This window comes from Psittacula echo, assembly GCF_963264785.1.
Source record: "Psittacula echo genome assembly, chromosome: Z".
NCBI lineage: Eukaryota > Metazoa > Chordata > Aves > Psittaciformes > Psittacidae > Psittacula > Psittacula echo.
Genome location: NC_137742.1, coordinates 84,325,061 through 84,346,001, shown reverse-complemented (window position 1 = coordinate 84,346,001; position 20,941 = coordinate 84,325,061). Strand labels below are relative to the sequence as shown.

The following is a 20,941-nucleotide window of genomic DNA, read 5'->3' as shown; positions in this document are numbered from 1 at the left end:
AGAGATCTGGGATGTGGGTCGCAGCTGGCACATACAACTATGGACAAGAGCCCCTGAGAGGTGGAAAGTGCCCCAGCCATTTTATGTCACAGAATCATAGAATGGTTTGGGTTGGAAGGGACCTTAAAGCTCATTCAGTTCCAACTCCTGCCATGGGCAGGGACACCTTCCACTAGACCAGGTTGCTCCAAGCCCCATCCAACCCGGCCTTGAACACTGCCAGGGATGGGGCAGCCACAGCTTCTCTGGGCAACCTGTGCCAGGGCCTCACCACCCTCACAGGGAAGAACTTCTGCCTAAGATCTCATCTCAGTGTCCCCTCTGTCAGGTTAAAGCCCTTGTCCTGTCCCTAGAGGCCCTTGTCAAAAGTCCCTCTCCAGATGTTTTGTTGGCCCCTTTAGGTATTGGAAGCTGCTCTAAGGTTTCTCCTGAGCCTGTTTCGGTTTGTTTTCCCCTGAATAACTCCTGGACATAAAACCAGCCCAGGACTCCAGTGGCCAGAGCCACAAATTCAATTAACTCGCCTATGTGTGTGTCCTCCTCACCCTACCAAAACCTAGCCCCATCCCTGCAGCACAATTCCATCTTTTCAGATAAGCTACTCCTTGGCTGTAGAGACAGAAGCAGGAAAGCAGCCTTCTGTCAGGGCAGGCAGGGAGCTGCAGGTCAGGACAAAGTATCTCTGCTCCTGGAACTGCAAGGAATAATCTCATTATTTATGTGCCTTTAAGAACATCGGGAGTGGTGGTGAAGAAAAGAACAAAACAGATTAATTTAGGAATCTATTGCCCAGCCCTTTGCTCTGAATGGGTCTATGCCTGCATCACCAAAGACCTCTGCCCCATGGACATTGCCAGGTCACCTGGAATTGCAGGATTGCCATTTTAACTGGAATAAACTCCAAAAATACTTGGTTTTTGGACAGCACTCAATGAAAACATTCACTGCAGTTTGCATCCTGCTTCGTTTGGGGTTCTTTTAGGGCTGGGAAGAAGTAGGACAAGCATCACATGAGCCAGCTGTTTCAAAGCAGGCAGGGGACTCAACTTTTCCCTCTGAGACTTGACATCTTGTCCAGCCATTGCGCAGGAATTGCAGCGCTGCACGGGGTGAAGTCCCTGGGAGCCACTCCCACAGCACACAGGGACACACACAGCACCACAGAGGGATTTTGCAGCAGCGTGTTTGCTGTTTCAAAGGAGACAGTGTGCCAGCACCACGTTTGTCAGCCAAATCTCTGTCAGTGCTTAAACCATCTCCCTCTCGTACTGACGTGCTGGTGCTCAGCAGCTACTTGCTCTTCTTGTAGGAGCTGCAGCCTGTGGGAGGGTGTTTGTGTCACGCCTGCATTACCCACATGCTCTGACTTTGGAAAGATGTTCCTTTGCCCCACTTACTGCTGGTTTTCTTTTAATCACAGGGGTGCAGCCGGATTCTGGAGCACTCTGGGGTATCAGTTTGTACCTGCATCCTGAGGAGCCCCTGCAGATCATCAACACAAAATAACTGATGAATCAACACACCCTCCTCTTGAACAGCATCAGGGCTGGTGCTGTTGTGACGATACCAACAGCAGCCACAAGCCAGAATCACCCCAAAGTGCTACTGCCACTTTGAAACGCCATAAGCTCTGGCCAGCCATTGGGCAAGAAAAAACTTAACTCTTGATGCAAAATCACTTTTAGAGGGTTGTAGTTTGGGAATGTCTGGTGTGAGCAGCCTCAGTGTTGGACGTCTCATCTCATCCCAGGCTTGTATGAAATCATGAAATCCCAAGGCATTCACTAGGGCGCTTAGAAATGATTCCAACAGCTAAGTACTCTGTGCTGAACAGCTACCTCCTCATGATCACTGACATGTTCCTCACAGGGCTGTCTGGCACATACGTACAGGCTTGTTCTTCAAGGATCACTAACAGGTGAAAACTGGGGCCTCATTTCATTCTGCACATTTCATGTGCTCCAGGCGATCTCCAAGACTTAATGCTGCTCTCAAACTTGACTACAACAGTCTTCTTTAGAGCTGAGTGAGGAGACTCCTGAGGGCTTGTACAGCGTGATGGAAGCACAGCGCTAAGAAAAGCAGGGAAAGAGGTGGGTGAGCTCACTCTGGGGCCTCAGTGAGGCAGTCAGGAGCTCCTTGGCTTCAGTTATTGCCATTCTGCTCATGGGCAAGGGGTCTATGGGAAAGATCTCACTCGGGCAGCTTTTCCAGAAGGAGCATCTGCCTCTGGGTGTGTAGTTTGGACAGGCTTGGAGGCCGATTTTCAGGAGCATCTACAATTAAGATTGAAGCTGGGGCTTGAATCATCCGCAAATCAGCTTCAAAAAAAACTTCAAGTGATAAACCAGGATATGTCAGACCCACAGCACATGCTAGTAGAGATAGTTAGGGACACTTCTGGCAGAAGAAGTCCAGGAATAGGTATTTGCCAATACAGCTTCTGTTTCCTAAAGGGCAACACTACTACTACAAAAGACAAGTGACCATTTGTCATAAGACGGCTGCAAACAAAAGGCAGAGGGATCATTAGCACCCATTTACTCTCAGCCCTGGGTGAGTTTTTAAAGGAGCATAAGAAACAATTTTACATATAACCAGTGCTCCCTCCCACTCTGAGCTGTGCCTGAACTAAGTCTTGAGCTTAAAGCAGGATTCATGGCTACACATAAAAGATGTGCTACTCTCCCAAGCATTATAGCACACAGATTGATGGGTTGACAGTTTAGAATAAATGTAACTGATTTTGAAAGAATTCACACTGCAGAATCTCATTTCCACAGAAATGTTCTTCATTCTGTACTGACTTAATTTCCTTTTACAGCAACGAAGGGAAGGCAATGGGTGTGGGGTATTTTGGGATTTTAACAAAGCTTTTGATAGGCCAACAGGAGTTGGACTCCAAGATCCTTGTGGGTTCCTTCCAATTCTGGATATTCTATTTCTGTGATTCAGATCTCTCATGCAAGGAAGACCCCAGGGGTTATGCCATGAGCTACACCCTGTCACCTACCAAAATTAACGGCCACTTTTTGCCATTGCTGTGTAACTCATTTTTCACTCCTTCAGCCAAGGCTGCAGAAACAGAGCTACATCCTTGGGACTCAAAACAGCTCACCCCCTCTGGCCGCTCTCAAGCTATAGCTCCCCACTGCAACAAATTAATGGGCTCAGCCTGGTGTCACAACCCTCAGAAGGGAACTTGGTCTCAGATGTCAACAGCCCCAACAGGAGTATCGGTACTCAGAATGCAGCCCGCAGCACTGCCAACCGTGCTCTGTTTTTTTGCAAGGACCAGGAGAGCTTTGGTAGAAGAAACCTGTAAAGCAGGGTCAGAATCTGGACCTTCTTGCTCGTCACCACCTCTCAGCCCAACTCCATCCTCACAGATCAGCAGCACGGCAGACACTTCTCCTCTCCATGATGCAGCTCAACATAAGGATTATTCAACATAAACATTATTCAGAATAGGATTTAGGGGCCAGGTTACACATGCTAATGTATGCTACTTTTGCCTGGTGGCTTTGTCGCTTGCTAAGCAGGCTGGGGTAAAGCCTAGGCTGCTGAAAAGCTTTTACTCTGCCCTGCAGTGACATCTCAAGATGAAAAAATTTGGGGCAAGATTGTTCATACCGATTTCAACTGTAACAGCCTTATAACTTGTCAGTTCTACTAGCATGGGTTTGTGTTGAGGTTTCTTTATGTTTAGTCCTCTCTCTGAATCCCTGGCCTTATTGTCCCCTAGGGACTGATAGGTGAGTAAAAACCACAGCTCTCCAATGCATCTTATTTTTGAACCACTAATATTTTAACCCATCACTCAAACTCCATTTCACATGTTTTTATGGCAAGAGGATATAAAGAGGATGCAGACGAGCTCACTGAATTCTTTCCTCCCCTCAGCTTGCCTGTCAATCAGCTATGGGTCTGCAACAACACTACCAGAGATGAGAAAGTATGTTAAGCCCAGAAAGAAATTGCAGAAAATTAAAGACAGCCGCTGTGCTTTCTCATACGAATTCACACTGTATGCTGTGGCTGGTTTCACCTTTGGAACGTAGAGGGGAAAGTTGCGGACAGGCAGAAAATGCTGTGGAGTCAAACTTCTGATGGGCTTTTCGCTTCCTTAGAAGCTCCCCACTAAATCCCTGGCACCGCATTCACCCTTCCTGCAGCACTGAAACTTGAGCAGTTTGTTTCACTAGATTACAAGCTTGGCAAGTCGAAGGTCCTTTAAAACCACCAGGCAAACACTGCCTAATTCCAGAAACTTGTTGGTATTTGTAAAATTGCTTCTACAAACATCCCAGTGATTAATTTATGATATCACTGACTCCTCTCCCAGTTTAAGCTTTGGCCTTCTAACTAACAAACCCCTTTTTTGCACAGGGGAAGGCACCAGTTTCAGTGTGGGCTTTTGCCATGGCCTTACACTCCTCAGGAGCCCCTTTCCCTGGTGCTGAGGCACAGCCTCCTGCTCCACTGGGCCTGAGTTTTCTTGGAATCAACCAGGTTAGAAAAGACCTTTAAGATCACCATGTCCAACTGTTCCCCAGCACTGCAAGGCCACCACTGAACCATGTCACTGAAGGCCTTTCCTACACGGTTTGTGAACACTTCCAGGGACGATGACTCCACCACTTTCCTGGGCAGCCTGTTCCAATGCCTGAGCACTCTTTTGCTCAAGAAATTGTCCCTAATCTCCAGTTTAAATCTCTTCTGGTGCAGCCTGAGGCTATTTCCTCTTGTCCTATCCCTTGTTCCTTTGGAGCAGAGACCAGCCACCTCCTGGCTCCATCTTCCTGTCAGATGGAGCTCTCCACAGAGAGCGATAAGATCCCCCCTGAGCTTTCTCTTCTCCAGACTAAACCTCCCCAGTTCCCTCAGCCATTCCCCATCACACTTGTGCTCCAGGCCCTTCACCAGCTCCGTTGCCCTTCTCTGGACCTGCTCCAACACCTCTATGTCTCTTTTGTAGTGAGGGGCCCAGAACTGAGCAGAGGACTCAAGCTGTGGCCTCACCAGTGCCCCGTACAGGAGGATCATCACTGCCCTGGCCCTGCTGCCACACTGGTACCGATACAGGCCAGGATGCCACTGGCCTTCTTGGCTGCCTGGGCACAACCTGCTCATGTTCAGCTCCATCAGTCAGCACTCCCAGGTCCTTTTCCATGAGCTGCTTTCCAGCCTGGCATGTTGCATGGGGTTGTTGTGACCCAAGTGCAGGATGCGGCACTTTGCTTTGTTGAACCTCATCCCATTGATCCAGCCTGTCCAGAGCCCTCTTGCAGAGCCTCCAGCAGATCAACACTCCCTGACAACTTGTTTGCAAATTTGCTGGAGGGGACTTCGATCTCTTTGGCTGAGGTGAAGGGAGGAACAGTAGCTGAGGTGAAGAGGGGGGGTGGTGGCTCGGGAGAAGAGAGCAGTGCCTGTGGCGGCCAAGCGAGGCAGCCCCACAGTGCTCCCCCCATGCTTCCTTCCCGCCCAGCCCCCCGTAGCGCGTGACGCACGGACGCACGTACGGGCAGGCACGCACGCACGTGTTTGAAGTTGGCGCGAGCCCCGCGGGGCCCCGCCCGTTCCCATCCTGCACCGCGCGGCCGCTTCCCCGCGCTCCGTCCCCTCCCCTCCCCACCCCGGGCCGGCGGGTCCGCGGGCAGCCGCGCTGGCGCACGCGCACTGCCGCCGCCTGCCGCCATTTTGTGTCCGAAGCGACTGTGGGAGCGATTAAACCGCGAGCCTGGTGCTGGGCGCGGGGCGGCGGCCGCTGCGGGGCGCGGCGGCTCCGCGGGGCCCGGGGGGCAGGCGTGGGGCCGGGCGGCGGCGGTTGCGGCGGGGCCTTGGCGGCCGGAGCGAGCTCGGTGCGGGGTGCGGGCGCAGGTAAGCGGTGGCGGGGGGGTTTGCAGTCGCTTTCTCCGGCCTCTAGGTGTCACGATGGGGCTCCGGTTCAGGCTGGGGCCCCGCAGCGGCCGCCGCCGGGGAAGCAGGGGGGCTTTGTCTCCCTCTATCGTCCCCAGCGCGGCCGGCGCCTGCCTGCCACCGCCGCCATTCCCCACAGCGCGGCGCTGGGCCGCACAGGCCTCCCTTCCCGCCGCCCGTCCCCACCCGCCTGGGCCGCCGCCGGCCTGGACTCCATTTTCTTTCCTTTGTCTCCTCCGCCGCGCCACCGGCGCTGATGACCGCCCCTTCCCCGCCACGCGAGCCGTCGGCCCCCCCTTCCTTTCCCTTCTCCTTCTGTCCCTTCCTCCTCCCCTCCCCCGCCTTCCCCGCCCCGCCGAGCCGGCCGGGCCCGCTCCCCACCCGCCGCAGCTTCCCCCCCTTCTCCTTCTTCTCCCCGCCGACTTAGCGCGAACCTCTGTGGGGACTCGGCCCGGCGCCCTCCGCTGCCTCTCTCGGTGTCTGGCCGGATCTTGACCGCAGGGCGGTGGCGGCGGCGGCTGCGTGTCCCGCTCCTGCCGGCCGCCGCCTCGCTGCGCTGGCGTGTGCTGCGGAGTGAGAGGCGCTGCGAGGCGCAGAGCGGGACTCGAGCTCCCTCTGCAAGGCAGGCTGAGCAGCGCCATGCAGCACCGGGACGCGGGCACGGCTGGGGGGCGCCCGCTCTCGCCGCTCTGCCCGGCCGACAAACACCCCACCCCCCCCCACCGTCCAGCTCCGCTTCCCGCCGCCGTCGTGCCCGGGGAGCGGGTGTCCCGCCACCTCCACCCCCCCCCCCCTTTCCGCTCTGTTCCGCCGGGCTCCCGCTGTGGCTTCAGGCCGCCTCGGCGTGTTGGGGAGCAGGGGCACTCTGCAGCTGCCGCCGACCCGGTGACAAGCTGTGTCATTTGCTTCGAAATGGCCCAGGCCGCAGGGGCTCCAAGGCAGCGCTGAGGCGGCCGCAGCCGCACTCCCGCTTAGGGCCGGAGCCTGAAAGCGCGACACGAGCCATGGGTTTATTCCCTCTATTGCATGGAGGGGTGGCGTGAGAAGGAGCACAAAACCCGATTCTTTTTGTGATGGAGAAGAGGAAATCGCACATGTTATGTTCAGGCAGCTTGCTTTCTGTTCTCTACATCAACTTAAGATTTCTTCATTAAATGTATTTATATGGTGTCAGATTTGGCCTTGCCTTAGCTTTACGAAACGACTCTGGTATAGTGGGTTTGTCATGTTTTGTGGATCCTTTTATGTTCAGTGTAATCCTTAGGACTTAACTGTTTAGGAGAACAAGCTTGCTTTTGTGTTTGTGACTTCCTGTTTTTGTTTTTTATCTGGTCTTCCCCCCCTTAAATAAATGAAAGGCTGCTCCTCACCTCCTGCCAGTTACTGAATTCTGGTAATACACTCCAGAGGGGTTTATTAGAAGCATCTGAAATACTGTTTACCACTTACAATGCATGTGTTTTTTGTTTCAGTGTAGGAAGTATGTAAATCTTTTCTCGTGTTCCAGTTTAGTCTGCTTCTGCAGAGCCTGTTGAATCTGTAGGAATCCATTTGATGTAAGAAATAACTCCATATTGTAGTCAAGCTGCTGTTCTTGCTTAAGCCTTACCTAACATTTTGTTTCAGAACAGGAGACATCATTAGAACTGGAGGAAGGAGCTATTTTAGCATAAGAGCAAAGCAATGTTGGGGCGTTTTAGGTTGATATAGTCTTTTACTTCCACTTTGCTTTTCTTCTGGATGTACAGGGTTAGCTCTATTTTAATGTCCTCCCTATTTACAGTATACATGGAAAGGTTATTAGCATGCACAGAATGGCTTTATTAACACTCTTGAAACTTTGAGTTCCTACAGCCTCAAGTGGCCCTGCAGCTGAAATAATACAGTGAGGCTCATCCAATTTGGGCAGAGCTTGTAGAAGTGTCACTCTAGCTTGCTGGCAGCTCATGCCTGGAGCGCTACTGAGGGAAAGAGCTATTTCAAGAACTGCTTTCCTTAGTAGCAGGCTGTGTCTTCAATATGAACCATGGCTAATCTGTGTTATTCCCAGCTCTTGTGCCTGCAGGTTGATGTCTGCCTGATGCGGTGCCATTGCTCTTGTCTTGAAAATGCCAGAAGCTGACCCATGTTTAGGCAGAATTTACCTGGAAAATCTAATTGTATGTGATTACTAACTTCCTGAGGAATTTCTGCATCTTCCTTCATCTGCATTTTTTTCCTCTGCCCCTTATTACTTTGTGTCCAAGATCTTCTGCTTTTCTGATGAAAGTTTTTGGAAGTCAGATACTCAGTGTTACTAGGTTTACCTGCCCTCTGAAAAGAGCCAGGCTATTCCTTGCCCTTATGCCTCGTACTTTGGCAAATTCTTCATTGCTTGTGACAGCAAGCTGTGTTGAGCTCTGACCCCTGGCTAGCTCTTCCTGCTGTCTGAACAGTTTTTTGTACTTCATCTATTTCAAATATATTTATCAAATATATTTCCATAAAAACTCTATCCTGGCAACTCTTGCTTCTCTTTCTTCTTTTTTACAAGTGAGGGAATGCTTGAGGAAATAACAGCGTTAGGACTGCAAATACTGCTTCCTCCTGTGCTTGTACCTGCTCTAGAAATACATGTAACAGAAATGAGGAATAGCTGCTGCTCCTAGCTGTACCACTACCATCCGCGAAGGCTCACACAGAGCTGCTGGCCTTCAGCTTCCGTGCTGGAGCCACAAGAAACCAAAGCTTTGCCTTGGTGGTTGTTTTGTTTTGACTTACTGAATGCTACTGATTTGTTTGTCTAACTTTAAACCTTTGTTCATCCATCTTGCCGTAGTTCAGATGCCGGGTACAATCTTCATTGTACTCAACCTTGAAATTTCTATATAGTATGAAGCTCTGCTGTTCTACAATGCTACCTGCCCTTAAAGATGCATACAGATACAGGAAATGTCCCTTTTTCGTTCAAAGTTTACATTTACGGTTCATAAAAATGGTTCAGAACGTGGCTTTTGTTCTTTCAGGTTTTTTGATGAAACTTGGAAGTCCTGACTGTAGATGTTGCTTTTTTTGTACTGAAGGATACTTGAATTTCCTTTAAACACTGTTTTGCTGCTTGTCCCACTTCTCTCCAGTAATTCTTCTCTCCATTATTCTTCAGAAATTAAATGAGATATGCTTATTCTAGACATATTTAATATGAGAACTAAACAGTAGCTGCTCAGCTGAGTGATCTCAGTATTTACTGATTAACAAAAATAACCTTGAAAAGAAGGGTAGAATAAACATGAGGTGAATAGTGAGTTTTATGTTTCAGATTGTATTAACATTCAGGTAACTATATGCTGAACAACTTTGTTTTGGTATCTAAATTAAACCTAAAGTGAAGTTTCTCTTATTTAGATTATAAAAACTTGGAAGATATCAAGTCTTAATGTCTTTCCAGTATGGTTCTTAACAGGTAAAATACAGAAGGAGCACAGAGACAGCTCTCAGGAATAGCACAGTTAACGTGTTACTTAGGGGAGATCTGTGATAGAATGGATTCCTGAAGAATTATTCTTTAACTATCCCTATGGATAAAGTTGTGAGTCCTACATGTTTAGAGTTGCATTTCTTACATAAAGCTTTGTTTTTAGAGGCCCTTCAGTTCAAGCCTTCCCGCTTTTTGCTGTCAACTCCCTGAGGATTTCAGTGTGCGGTGTGGAGGTGATCCTAAGAGGTGAGGTATGTTTAAAAGCATTTAAAAGCACTAGAAGTACAGTGATCAGTTAGGGTGTGCTGACCAGATAACACAGGGGAGGGCTACTGTACTGGTAGCAGTGCAGCAAGCTCTGACTCACGCTGTTTTCTGTACACTCTGTAGTTCAGGTAATGTGCATAATTGTTTGGTCTGTCAGCTATCGGCGTCATTTTTTTGCCGTAGCAACAAACTGGTGGAATGTCTAAAGCCTCATGAGGTTTTCCCTGAAAAGCTTCACTCATGTCAAGAGACCCTGAACTAAGTTCAGCTTCTACTGAAAATTGTATTTTACCTCTGTTCTATTTTTCCCCAGAATCTAAAACTTTTGTTGACATCATTGAACTTGTCAAATTCTAACAAAACATAAGCCAGATCACCAGTTGTTTGGAGTGTGAAAGATACCTTTGTCTGTATTAATATGCTTCATGATTAGAAGCTTGTATGTGCAAACACATACATCAGAAGGTAAAGTAGTGGTCTGTAAGCTAGAGGAGAAAGTAGCTTGGTTCAATTCTATAAGGAATACTACTTGCCTTTACTGAGGTAACAAAGTAATCCTTGCTGTCTCTGTCAAGTATTTAGAGTTAGGTTGCTGTTCTGCAAGATTCTGACATAACTGTGTGGTGGTGTATTTTGTTGTTTTACTTTGTTTTGTTTTTAAACAACCCCAAAACCAAACATAAAAAACACCCAAAACCCTGCCACCAGAGTACATTGGGAGGTGAGAGAGATGTTTGCCATGGCCAGTGCATTTTTTTTTTCCCACTTTTAGCAGTGGAATATCCCTACCTGTAATATTGGAAGGAATAATGTACAGTTGATGCATTTTGGAACACTAGGGAAATTCCCGGAGGTCAGAGAAGTGCTGGTGTATCAGTCTTAAAAGGAAATGGAGTGAATAAACATGGCAGCTAGTAATGTATAGCTAGTGCTACATGGTGTTAATACATCTATAGTTTACATTTTTACCAGCTCTCCCATTTGTTCTTAGTACAGGATTGAGTTAAGGAGAGAAGAGTATGTAATTAATCCTAGTAAATAAGGCTTTCAGGAAAAAAGCTCGTTAAATTTATTATTTGACTTTGTTAAAGGTGTTTCTCTTGATGCTGAGGACCATAGGGAATACAGAAAATTGCTACTGAGTATCAGTGAATGCTGTTCAGGAATAGTCCAGGGGTCTACAGGTCTGAATAGTTTCCGGGTATGTCTAGTAAAAACTGGTAATGGCTTGTCACAATTTGTTTTCATTTCTGATTTTGTTGGTGCGAAATGTCCGTTGATTTAAAACTTCTGCATGATGAAACTGTGGTTCATGGAGAGGTAATCAGCACAATAGTGTAGCCATTGCTATCCTTACGTGAAGGACATACATTGGGATGTGTGTGCTAAGGCTGCTGTTGAATAGCTGTACACCTGAGAGCGGGTCAGTTCAGCTGAGTTTAAATCAAGGCACATGATGTCCTGAAAAGCAGTGGCTGAACTGCATTTTGGAGTCACAGTGGATAAACAGCTTGAACATTAGTTTCCAAGGTGATTCTGTGACCTTAGACCTAATGTAGTTTTCAAATTCATTAATGGAATGAGCAGAGATTCTTGCCTTTGTGGGGTGAATTGAAGTCATTACCAGCACACTGTGTACGTTCAGGCATAAACATTTAAGAGCCCCCAGATTACTGTCTGCAGGGGGGATTGATCTCCAGTTTGATGGAGCCTAAGTAATAGTGACATGCGGTGAAGTAGTAAGAATTTGCTGTGCAGCTTCTTGAGAAAACTGAGAGGTGACTTCATCAGAGTCTGCAGGTATCTCCCTGGCAAGACAATACTGGATATTAGTGAGCTTTTTTTAATCTTGTTGACAAGCACAACAGGAATTTGTAGCTTCAAAGATAAGTTAAGATTAAAAGTCTTTTTCACAGTGAAGGTGATTAACCACTTGGTTATGGTATGAAGAGCAGCTGTGTATTTCTGAATTTCTTAACAACTTTAAATCAAGATGGTGGGGGAAAAAGAGTCTGAAAGTTGCTTCAGGCAGCTGCAAGGTACTGAACTTCTTTTTGGTTTCATTTATGTTTAGAGAACTGTAATTCCTAAGAGGTCAGACTTGGTGATCAAATGAGAGATGATCGTGCTACAGAAGAAGGATGGGGAGCAGCTCCTCTTTCACCAGCTTCCCTCTTTTTTTAACAGAGATAGGCTTAGGACTTATCCTTAGAAATCTAGAACATGATCAGGCCATAAAATCTTCTGGAGAAAGCAAGCAGGTATTGATAGCTGTATTGGAGATCTGTCAAAATAGTGTCCCATCTATTTAGTCCAAACATGTGACTGTAAAAAATCCTTATCTGTGGACGTAGTATTGATGAGGTGTTGGTACGATAAATGTTATTTCTTCTCTGCAAGGGCATGCTGTTGGCTTGCGTTCAGCTTGCTGTCTACCGAGCAGCACTGAGACCTGGTCAGCTGTGCTGCTCTCCAGCCAGCCAGTCCCAAGCTTGTATCACTAAAGGAATTCTTCCTTCCCAGTTCACAGCATGGAAAATGCTCAGTTGGGGGTGAAGCAAGGTGATTTTCATTGACTCAGCTTCAGAAAATACACCTCCATAAATCCATTTATTTTTTTGTTAGATAAAATTTACTGAATTATATGTTATATTGCATTCTTATGTATGTGTGAAATTATTTTACATGCAGTGATTCTCATTTTAAAGTGAATGCCAAGTAAGATACTGACTTAATCAGGAATGAAGCTAGGGAGAGAAAAGCTGTGGAGAAGGAGTAAACAGTACTTCCCTTTGAGCTCTGACAATGCATTATATGGGGACTTGACACAAGTGTTTGACACTGCAGAGCTCTCCAGAATGTTCTAGTGAGTAGCCTGATGGGCTGATCATCTCTAGCTGGAGATTGCTGAAAGCTACAAGTACTTTTCATGTACCACATGTTAAACTTGTGGGAAGGGGAAAATGTAAGCTGGAGAACTGTCTCAGCTACAAAGCTGAGCTGCATATAATTCACATGCCTCTCTGGATGGGAGTTTCAGCAGAAGCACCTGATGCTTGAGTTTGGCAACTCTGGTTTTTCCAAGCTGTTGGTAAGGAGGCAGGTAGGGTAGCTCTGCTGCTGCCACTTGTGATTTGCAGCAGCTCAGGCTGTGTCCAGTCTGCTGCTCAGTGGTGTGGTTCCTAGCACTCGCATAATGACAGCTTTTTAGGTAGATGTGGTGAGTTTTGTGGTGAGCCTGTAGCTTGCAGGGGGAAGAAATGGGAGAAAATACACCACAGTTGATGGAACACCTGTTTTGGTAAGAGACTGTAGGTTCAGAAATGGATCATCAGGACCAGAGCTTGAAGTCCCTAATCCCATGGCTGGACGTTGGAATAAGGGTGGTTGACTGCCGACAGGACTGATTTCTATCTCTACACAGTGTTTCCTGCTTGAGCTTTTGGAGGCAGATTGCTGGACTAAATGAACGCTGGTCTGTCCTTGTAGGGCTTCTTTTTTATGTGTGTGTTGGAAAATGGACAATTTTACTTCCCAGCCTATTGATAAAAGCTATACAAGTGAATTTACTTTTGATGTGTTGGGAATAACACCAAACCATTTAGGGAAGTAAAAGTCATGGCTTCCCTGAATATGAAAGGAACTGTTGTTACCTTATCTCCTTCCAATTGTATACTGGCAAGTAGATCACCAGGTAATGAGGTAATCACTTAGATTTGCTTTTGGGGGGCAACTAGATGCAAGTGGATGTGGAAGAACTGCAGCTCTGAGTCTGATTTAAGCCTTTGTGGGCTGAACGTTTTGGGGTAAGTAGAGGCTTTCTGAAAAGGTAGTTGAGATCACAAGTACCGATGGCAGCATTCGAGTATTTGTAAATACGTTTTACTCTCCTGAATCAGAGCACTAAACTTTGGTTAGAATTGTTGTGAGGGAATTAAATTCTCTCATTGTTTAATGATGAAAGAGATGTCCTTGCTCTGGGCTGGCTCCTAGACAAGCTTTTCACTGCTGTAGAAAAAAATAAATTAACACTAGTGATTTTTGGACAATTATTTCAGCTTTTTGTGTTGTTCCTCTATCTCCTTGTATGCGATTTGCAAAGCTGTTTTCTTGAAACCACCTTAAACATCCAGAGATTTAATATGAAAGCAGAAAATGCTACTGAATTAAAAATGCCCCCCTGTTTTTGGTTGCATATACTTGACATAGGTGTAACAATACTACATTTTAAAATTGTAGCTTTCTCCTGTGCTAAACTGTTTGCAGTGGAGGTGCAGTATAAACTAATTTGCTTTTCCAGTATGTACAGTGAGAGAACCCTTTAGAGGCACTTAGGTGTTTCCACATTACAGGTTGGAAAAACTCAGATTTTTTGAAGACAAGTAGTTTCAGTCAAAGATCATCAGATTATTAAAACCTTTCTTCTTTTCTTTCTGGAGGATGGAAGAAGTTAGTGTTATCCAGCATTCCTGCTGAGTATATAACTTGCTGCCACTTCTGATCTTTGAAAAGAAATTTATTGCTTCCTGTGGCAATACTGAATACTCAAAAGGTACTCATTGATTACTTGATCCTTGCCTACCTTCCACATTAATGCATTCCTCTCCTTCCTGCTCAGGAATGACTACTGTTGACTTCTACCTACTCTGAGCTACTAGAGCATTATATGAGCCTAGAGTAGCTTATGCTTTGCTTCTCTAGTGTGTGTGGAGATGGTTTTGTCCTGTTGAAGCATCTGCATCCTCTCCCTGTTCTACCAATGTTTTGACCTACATGAAGAAGAATTTGGCAGCTTCCATGACTGATAGACCAGATTATCAAATATTCAGATGTCTGACTTGCCTCATGTGATGTCTGTAATGTTTTTGGAGATGTTTGCTTTGAGTGGCTTGTGCAAACAATTCCTTAGGGATGCTCTCTCCGGCTCCACCAGATTCAAAGAAGGGAGATAGCAGTGAATGCTTGTCCTGCTCTGTTATCAGTCTGGCTGTCCCTGATTAGAAGTACTAGATCCAGAGCATTTGTTTTTGATACTATGTGTTAGCATTTGTTCTTGTCCCAAAGCTGCCTCTTCAAGCAGGCTGTCCTGTCCTGGCTGTCAGGGAACCTTTTCAGCCACCTTATGGCACTCAACGTAAAATCTTTTTTTAAAATTCTGGAGAAAAGAGTACACTATAGTCCTTATTTCTTCAAAGGCTGGTCTGTCTTTTTCATTAGTTTAGAATTGCTCATTGTGGTCCTGGGTTTTCTCCTGCCAGTTAAAAAATAGTGAGGTCACTTGTCACTATTGCTTCCACCTTTTCTATCTGAAGTTCATATAGGAGCCTTGTTTGAGGTAGGTCTTTGTACAGCCCTTCTTTGACTTCATGTCACTTGTGGGTTTGTGTCTCCTGAACAGTGATGCGCTGAGCCTGTGCTCTTCTCATGCTGTTCTCTTAAAAACCAGGTGGCTTTGTATAGTTGCTACTCTGAAAGTGCTGCTCACTCGTAGGTTGCTGAGTATGACACTGTTTCTGCACGTCAGCTAAAGAACTGGTCAGTGTTTGAGATCCTGCAGAAGGGTTCCAGGTCCCATAGAATTCGCGTGGAGGAGAATGCCGAGACCAGCAAATCTTTGTTTCCTAAGAGCTTCATAGTTATAACTTCATAGATGAAAAAAAATCCTCACTTTTGTTTGAAGTGAAAGTATGTCCTTCATTTTCATAGGGTGCCAGAGAATATTTTACCCAGTAAAATAATTTGGATTGGAAGTGACTTCCTGTGATACCCTGGTTTAATCTGTGGCTCAGTGCAGGACTGGCTTTGAAGTTAGATGAGGTTGTTTGGGGTTCTATTTAGTGACTGTTTTCAGTAACTTAAAGATTAATTTCCACAGTATCTCTGAGCAACCTTCTCCAGTGTTTGACCACTCATTTTTGCAGCTTGTCTGTTGCATCTTGTCTTTTCACACTGTACCTGCCAGAGTGTGGATCAGGTTCCCATTGCTCTTCTGTTAGGTAGTTGAAGGTAGGAGCAAGAATGTCCCTTAGCCTCATCACAGCTGTCAGTTTGCTTTTGTAGGTCTTGATCTTCAGACACCTCATCATTTTGGCAGCCCTCTAATGAGCTTTTTCCCAAGTGTACTAACCTCAGAAATGGGCATGTGGAGTGCTTGCATTTCCAGCTTATCCCTGTTTTCCTTCAAGCTTATCAAACCTTGCCCGTGTGTCAAGGATCTGATTGAATATAAATTCGTGCAAGGTATTTTATGCCAGAATTTAGGCTGGATACTGTAACAGAAGTAGACCATCTTTCCAGTAAAGGAGAGGAGGAATGTTTTTCCTTCCCTCTGGGACATTGCCATAGAGTCAAGCAGAAATGTCTTGTGTTTCTGAAGTATGTATGTCTGCAGTGCTGAGAAGCTTTGCTCCTTGGGTTGTATGTCAATAGGCTGATAGTCATTGAGTGGTGTCAGGGCTGCTCTACTTCACATCATCTCTTTTAAAAAAACTCCAGATTTTAAAATTAAAAAAAAAAAAAAAAAACTAAACAAATTTCCTTAAGCCGAGTCAATACCTTGTAAAGGGAGAAGGGTGATGGTTGTGCCTTGCATTGACTCCCATCAGCTGTAATCTGCAGATACCCCACTAAACCTTTCTGAATTTGTTTTGTCTACAGTGTGGAAACAGACTACTGTTACTATCGCTTTCTCTTTTCCCCTACTAAGAGCTTGGGTGCATTTTTTCTTCAAAACGGATCTTTCCACTGCTAAGTCATTTGCCATGGAGAAGATTGGGTTTGAAAACTGGAAGAAAACTGTTTATTGATCCAGAATTTCAGGAATAACAAAGTTAGTATAGAAGACTAGCAGTAGGTAAAAGATTGCATCCATTCAATGAAGCATGTGTTGAGCAGTCCTGGCATGTTCTGGCCAGTGGCGAGACCTATGAGATGATAGTTCCACATGGGAGGTGTTTGCTTCGCATTAAGTGTCTTCTGACTGGAGAAGTCTTTCACTCGTAAGACTCTTCTGTGTTAATTTACAAGTTGTTAAGTTTTAAGAAATGGTAGTCTCCTCCAGGGTTACAGGTCAGGAATAAAATCTTAGCTACTGGCAGTAACTGGTTTACATGCCTACCACCACTGTGCGCATGCTTTCACCAGCACAGAACCTGTCAAGGATGCAGCTTGGGTCAGCAGTCTTAATATGCCATTATCAGTGGCACACGCCCCACGTGTTCTCTGAGCATCTCGTGTTCTGGTCAGTGAATGCATAGAGCAGATGTGATATTTTTGTAGAGTTAGTGTGAATTAAAAAAAGATCCATTCCAAATGCTTTTTAAAAGCTCACTAGCACTGAGCATCCCCAGCTCTACAAACTTCACATCAGTGCTGTACTTTGAAGCTGATAAACAATTAAAAGTAGACTTCTGTGGGGAAGAAAATGCGGCCAGAACCCAGACTTCAGTGTCTTGTACTAAATAAATGATGGAAAAACCAGGGGGAAAAGTACTTAAATTCAAAGGGTGTAGAACTAGGGTGAAATTCAACACTGCTTGGTGACATCACTGGATGCAGCAGGACTGTGCTTCGCTTGAGAGATACTCCTGTGGAGCTGCTTACTGCTTCTGGGTTTGTAGCATGTATGGACACTGAGGACTGAAAAATATTACAGATGAGAAGTAATGTACTAGCTTGTAAATGTTTTAGTTCTGTACATGTATTTCAAGGATAAATTAATCCTTAATTGATATCGTTAATATCCTTAGTTGATAAGGATAATAAAGGTAGCTTTGCAACCCTGCCATGGGCTGTTGCATAGGCTGTTCCTCCTCAGGAAAACAAGGTTAAAATCATGTTACAGCTGATTTTGTTATTTTATCAGTAGTGCTACTTGTTTCATTAACAGTACTGAAAGAGTTATACTTGCTCTAATCTACACCCCTTTAACAATAAAAGCTGCTTTTGTGCTGTGTTTTGGTATTCCACAGTATAAGAGAGAAAAAACCAACTGAAGTAGGTATAACCAGCTCCAAAATTTCATGTTGCACTCTTCACTTGACACGAGGCATACAGAGGTTTAGGTTGTACGAACTGAAAATGCTGAAGAGTTTGAGAAGAGGTAGAGAGAGGTGTTTGTAAAATGAGTTCGTTCTTCCTTGTGAAAAGTATTACAGCCAATTAAAATACTTTTGGTTTTGTTTAAGGCTTTTTCGGTAAGTGAAGAGGTCCTCAAGCAGTTATCAGTGCTGCTTTTAGAGTTGTGGGGCTACACGTTTTCTGTTAAACAAGCATTATGCATTCAGACAGTGTTTTCCCCTCACCCCCTTCTCTTCCCTTTCTCTTTTGTGTAGTTTCACTAGTACAACTCATGTGTTCTGTTCCAGAGTGTCTTCTGACATCAAGAGCTACATGAAGAATAGCCAACATGAAGAGAACAAATCAGTCCAGGCAGAAGTGCAGAAGCGTCAAGAACCTAAATGTAAATTAAGGGGTTTAAAGTGTGGTATGCATTCCGTGTGTGAGGCAGTACTTTCCTGATCGCTTAAAGCTTATACTGTGCTGGGAGAAACTCTCTGGGCCTGCTTCTGTAGTGCCTGACCTAAATGCTGGGCACACCAGAGACCTGGTCTGGATGGAAATAAGTATCTTTTTGGCTGGGTGAGTTGTGGCCTAGATTAGTTTTCTGCCCAATTAGCTGCAATCTTAGAAATGCTTGTGCTAACTTGAGAGATAGTTGGGGTGACATGGATAGGAGCGAGTGGGCAGCTTTAAAGTGGAGATGGCTTCTCTGACAAGAGTGTGCGTGTTTGAAAATGAGGCCTTTTTTCCTCGAAGGTGCCTTTGTAGGATTTTTATTTCTATTTTTTCTTCACCTGCTTTGAAGGTTGATTTTAATGGCACGTTTAGGGCTCAGTGTATCATAATGTGAGTCCAAATGAATTATATGTGTGCTTAAAATGTGTTAAACTAAGAACTTCAGCATGAAGGCCACTGTATAGGGTTCACCTGGGTTTGATTCTGTTTGCGTCTGTTCCAACATTTATTTGGATAAACTTGCCTGCGATCTGTGATTCCAAAGCAAGGATAACTTAGGCTCTAGGAGTTTGTCCTGTCCACCTCCCTTTCGGCAAAACTCTCTTGGAATTTCCTGTCTGTGCTGCAACAACAGTAAACTACACCTCTGCGTTTGACAGCCTGACATTAAGTTTACTAAGCGCTGACTTTAGTTTTCCTTATATGCATCAGGGTGTAATTTGTGAGGTGACTCGCAGTTCCTGCATGGGCAGCTTTTGTTCATGGGGTAGGACCCATGTCACCATCCCAGGGATGAGCACATCCTGCTTGTCTGATTTGAAGCCTGAATTCCCTTGTCCAGGCAGTGTCACTACTTAATGAGTACGCACAAGAAAATAAAAGGAGCAGCTGTTCCTCAAAAGGTAGTTTTTGAATACTCATTAATCTAGATGAAGCCTTAGAGGAAAACAAAATCCAGACACTTGTAGCTTATTATGAAGTCTAGAATACCATGAAACTTGTTGCATTGGTCTCTTTTTGTGTGTGGAATCAGAAGCCAAAGAGTCCTGCTCTGGTCAGACTGATTTTGAAGAAACATCTTGTTTTGCTGTTAGCAGTTTGCTAGTAGCCTAAATGAAAGCCTCAATTCATGTGTGAGGGGAAAAATGACTGCAGACACTTGTTGAGTAAACTATTAACCTTTTCTGGTGTCTGCCATCAGTAGTAGACTTTACTTTTGGTGGCAGTGGATTTTACAGACTGTTTTAACCTGAAATAGTTTTCCATTGTTCTCAGTTTATTACTTGCAAGTATTCCAGTGGTCTTCTGTGAGCTCCTTCATCACTTTTATATTATGAAGAACTCTAAAAGGGAGGGACTGATTACTTTTATGCATCAGTTGAAAATAAATTCTTCTGTGACTGCTACTTTTAGAGTGTAAATCTTTCTGTATTTTACACCTGATAAAATTGCCTGTTTGTCCTTCTGAAATAAATTGTTAGGTTAGCAAAACAGAATAGCTTTCTTAATAGATTAAGAAGGGAAACATTTCCCCAAAAATTATTGATATGAAAATGTTTCATTCGCATTTCCCCACTTTAACTAGAGAATTCTGTGTATGTCTAAAGAAATAGCTCATCTGGTGAGACTGCACTAGCAGTTATTGGAAGAAGTAGGGAAAAACTAAAATTTTAAAGAATGTTAGCTAGGAATGGAAGGAGAAATTAAAGAAGAAATGAACAAGTTTTAAGAACAAGAACATTTACAAAAAATTTTCCCTACTACCTTCTCAATAAAATTTTAATTCTCCAAATCTGAAGGAAAAACTGGTTCTTCCAGAAATAAAGCTGAAAAGCTTTTACCAGGCTGCCTTCTTTATGAAGGATTACCATGTCAGGTAAAGTTAGATATAGCCCAAGTGAATTCAACATGGGTAGGATTTGTTATTGGTAACTGCAGGAATTTTTTTATTTTTTTATTTTTTTGGGGGGGGGCGGGGGAAAGGGGGACATTGGTGTGGTGTGAGTATTTCTTCACAGTGCAAATTTGAGGCAATTGGTATTGTTGCATGACATTTTCCTCTCCATTGCAGGCTACAGCTTACTACAGCAGAACTAGCAGGATTAGTTCTGGAAGAGCTGTGACCATGGGGCCTTTACCACTGTCAGGTGTAAGGATTAAGAGGGACCTTGTGATGCAGGCGACTGACGAGAGATACGGAGTTGAATTTTCTTGTGTCTCACTGGGAGACCCTGTATACATACTCCATTTTCGCGTGTTGAACATCTTCTCTCCCCTGAGTTCTCGATCCAAAGTCCCAGGCTAACTTTATCCTGAGTAATTGCAGAAGGTGACTTGCTTACTGAAAAATAGGGATCAGTGCTGATGGAAAGGTGTTACCACTTTGAACTATTTCATGAGACATGCTGTTAGAAAGAGCTCTGCTCTGGGCAGGAGCGGCAACTAGGAAGATTACTTTTGTAGATAGGAAGGAGGGGGCTAAAATGGCAGGGGGAGGCTGAAGGCAGTTGTAGAATTGTCACAGGATGCTCTTTGATCCTATTTCTACATCAAGCTGACTGTGGGTAATAAATGTCTTGTAGCCATGGAGATGGTGGCTTGGCTGGGCTCTTAAGGAGCTCATGAGGGTAGAAGGTAAAGATTGCTTTGGTAACATCTGGCCAAAAACAGATGTTATCAGACATCTTTCAAACATCTTCACATAAGCAGAAGTTAATTGTGGATGAAAGTTACCTTTTACTACTAATTGAATAAAAGAGTAGTGTGTGAGTTTGATCA

General features: G+C 45.0%; 1 protein-coding gene across 10 annotated transcripts in view; it reads left to right on the top strand.

Moving 5' to 3' along the window:
• Window positions 1-5,625: 5,625 nt before the first annotated feature.
• CTCF (CCCTC-binding factor) overlaps window positions 5,626-20,941 on the top strand; it is a 35,606-nt gene continuing 20,290 nt past the window's right edge. For 2 of the 10 annotated variants that reach the window (XM_080638586.1, XM_080638580.1), the window contains exons 1-3: window positions 5,838-5,883; window positions 9,543-9,630; window positions 18,013-18,107. In XM_080638586.1, coding sequence (XP_080494712.1) covers window positions 18,054-18,107 — 54 coding nt within the window. In that variant the 5' untranslated portion in view covers window positions 5,838-5,883; window positions 9,543-9,630; window positions 18,013-18,053. Of the gene's footprint in view, window positions 5,884-9,542; window positions 9,631-14,176; window positions 14,199-18,012; window positions 18,108-20,941 lie in introns of those variants that run through there. The other 8 variants (XM_080638583.1, XM_080638582.1, XM_080638584.1 and 5 more) reach the window with 8 other exon arrangements.